General features: G+C 44.4%; 1 protein-coding gene across 1 annotated transcript in view; it reads left to right on the top strand.

Moving 5' to 3' along the window:
• Nucleotides 1-3,376, top strand: part of mid2 (midline 2) — an 88,829-nt gene that overhangs the window by 21,567 nt on the left and 63,886 nt on the right. Inside the window, exon 2 of the mRNA XM_035668966.1 lies at nucleotides 239-1,116. Coding sequence (XP_035524859.1) covers nucleotides 295-1,116 — 822 coding nt within the window. The 5' untranslated portion in view covers nucleotides 239-294. The remainder of the gene's footprint in view (nucleotides 1-238; nucleotides 1,117-3,376) is intronic.

Here is a 3,376-nt window from a genome sequence, read left to right as displayed (position 1 = left end):
ATAATTCCCGATATTAAATTTTTTAGTGAGGGCCGATATTATCGGACATCGCTACTTATTACTGATTCAGCTCTAATAAAAAATTTGTGATTGGGCAAATTGATGAGTTGTGCACACTTTCTGCTGTTCTGTTCAAAGACAAATAGCCCAATAACAAAAGTACAGTAAAGTTGCTCATTAGAGGCCTTTTTAATTTAAACTGTAAATACTCATACATGTCTTTTTCTTTGTCATGCAGGTTATTGGCCAGCTTCCGTGGGATTTGATGTCACCTTTAGATTGGTTCAACTGAAGATGGAAACACTGGAGTCTGAGCTGACCTGCCCGATCTGCCTGGAGTTGTTTGAAGATCCCCTGCTCTTGCCCTGCGCCCACAGCCTGTGCTTCAACTGTGCACACCGCATCCTGGTGTCTCACTGCTCCACCAGCAAGCCCCTTGAGTCCATCTCGGCCTTTCAGTGCCCCACCTGTCGTTACGTCATCACGCTGAATCACCGCGGCCTGGAGGGCCTTAAGCGCAATGTGACGCTGCAGAACATCATTGACCGCTTTCAAAAGGCCTCCCTTAGCGGCCCAAACTCCCCCACCGAGAGCCGGCGCCTGCAGCCGCAGCGGCCCTACACCGCCACCATTAGCGGTACAATAGCTGGAACAATTGGCGGCGGTGGTGGCACAAGTGGAAGCAGCGCCCGCGGCAGCCCGGCCACTTCCAGCCACTCCCACCCGCACGCCAACCACACCAATCACACCAACCACACCAACGCAAACCACAGCCCAGCTGTCGTTGCTAAAATGGATCCACGTATCAGCTGCCAGTTCTGCGAGCAGGATCCGCCTCGTGAGGCTGTCAAGACGTGTGTCACGTGTGAGGTATCGTACTGCGACCGATGCCTGCGTGCGACACACCCCAACAAGAAGCCGTTCACCAGCCACCGCCTGGTGGAGCCGGTACCGGACACTCACATCCGTGGGCTGACCTGCCTGGAGCACGAGAATGAGAAGGTCAACATGTACTGCTTGGTGGACGACCAGCTCATTTGTGCTCTCTGCAAGCTGGTTGGGCGCCACCGGGAGCACCAGGTGTCCTCACTCACTGAACGCTTTGATAAACTCAAGGTTAGTCCTCCAGTTTACAACGCATGCGATATGTTCACATCAGCAACAATGTAGGTGTACTGGTTTTATTTTATGTTGTTTGACTTCTGTGTTACTGAAGCAAGGTAAGTCACCATCTGGAAGATTTGATTGAAAAAGACATAATGATTTACTGTTGAGCTTTTAAGCTATTGCCATTCTCACAAAGAGTTGCTCATATTAGAGCTTGTAACTTTCATTATGATACCTTTGTTTGCAGTTTGCCAAAGAGCATTATCTTTAATCCATCCATTCCTACCTTGGGGATGTTCATTTTGTGCATTTATGTTGACTATGAACTTTCAGTACTGCCACAGTTGTATCATACACACTCACACCAGCCTTTGTTAAGTAAGGGGGACAGAATGACAGATCGAAAACAGAAAGAGTGAGAGAGAGAGACAATTGGGATGGTGTGCTGGTGAGAAGGGCAGAGAGAGACGGAGAGCAATAGGGAGGCTGTCATTATAATAGTCGATGAGCTGGCATTCCCTGTGGCTACTGAGCTTTCAGTGGCTCTGTCTAAAGTCTAGGACTGCTGAATCAGGGTGAAAAACAACAGAGAGAGGCACTAGCTTGAGCTAATTCCACCACTACAGACCTAAAGCAGCTGGCTGCATCTGGTGGCCTGAAATCTTTTACCATGAGTGTGTCTATCTTTTGTGTATTTATATACCTCTTATTGGACCCTTTTTACAAAAAACAAATGAAAATGAAACCACAGAATTTTGCAGTGAAACCGATTTAAGTTAAACAATATTGAACCATTAAGTTGGATCCGCATCGTATAGGAAGAGAACTGTGTTCACTTTTTTACCTCTTACTCATTGTTTACTGGCCTAAAGAAACCCAGTTATTACTGTACTGTGGTTTCTCTGCAAATTAGCATCCTTATTGCTACAATAAACCAATTAACAGAATATTTTTGTGTACCAGAGGTGTTTGCTGCACTGAAGAGTGCATGAGCAAAGTTAGTACACTGGGGGACAATATGATATTGATAATAGCATGAACCACTTCTTGGTTCTCTTTGTTTCCTGTAATGTCGTATAAATATGTGTCCACACAGACAGCAAAAGTAAAAGCAGTAGGATCTTAGTCTGTGCATGTCAATTATGTAAATTATCTACTTTTAAGTAAATCTCCTACTTGAAGACATGATCCTGTGTACTTTATACTGTAAATCTCCATCTAGATTAAGGAAATCCCATTGATGTTTCTGTCTCCTGGGTGTTGCCATTGTTTGATTGTGTCAAATGAATGGCATTGTGTAGCACACACAGAGACTACATTGGCTGTTTGATCTATAGAGAGGTGCATGTTTGCCAGTTGATTTCTATTTCTGTTTTGCAAAGAAAGCACATTTGTCATGTCATGACAGTGTGGGTGTAAGAATATGTTAGAATCATTTCAAGAGACATTGTTAACATTTCCTGTGCAACAAAAAATCATCTCATTTGGTCTCAAGGCGAACACAACAACGGCAGTGATGTTCTCAGCACCTAGAACAACACTTTCATTTCAGGATAATGCAGTCCCACATTCTTTTACATTATTGATGATTTGTGCTACCAGAACTTTCAACTGCTCAGCACCTCTCATCAACTTATGTTACTAGTATTTACCCTTCTTCACACCCTTTTTTCTGCCATTCACAGTCAGTCTACAGACTGTGGAAGAGTTTACTGTAAGTAGCTAGTTCTCCCCCCTCCTTTCCTCTGCACTTCATGGCTGACTGTGGTTCTTTTGAACGTTCCCCAGCCAAGGCTTTGAACTTTCTTGACTTTGAAATCCCCAATCTACCCCAAATCTGGGAGGAGACCAGCTCCAGTCCAAGCTCCAGCTCAGCTCACCAGTGGCAGTGGCAGTGGCAGCTAACTTATAATCTTCTTCTCACTCATGGCAAAGCAGAGCAGAGGAAGTCCTATTTGTGCATAGCTAATCATGGAAGATGTAGGTCAAAAAGTTGTGTGTGTGTTACTTATATTCATTGAAACACTCTTGGTTGAGCTTTTAATTATATATAACTAATGTTGATGTTGACTGGTCTGCAATGCCCCAGTCAACTCTTCTAATTGGCTATTCATCAATACCACTAACTAATTGTACTCAGTTGCCCCTGTGTGACCCCTGCCTCGCTCCATTTGATCTTTGACCTCTGGATTACCCTTCACATGATTTACTCTGTCTGCTGTGTATGCTGGGAGCTACTCTGTCACTGAAGGATTTTTTACACATTAAG

This window comes from Morone saxatilis, unplaced genomic scaffold (genome assembly GCF_004916995.1).
Source record: "Morone saxatilis isolate NCDOM2014 unplaced genomic scaffold, NCSU_SB_2.0 Contig22, whole genome shotgun sequence".
In the NCBI taxonomy this organism is placed as follows: domain Eukaryota; kingdom Metazoa; phylum Chordata; class Actinopteri; family Moronidae; genus Morone; species Morone saxatilis.
Note: the sequence above shows the minus strand (reverse complement) of the source record. Positions and strands in the feature narration are given on the sequence as shown.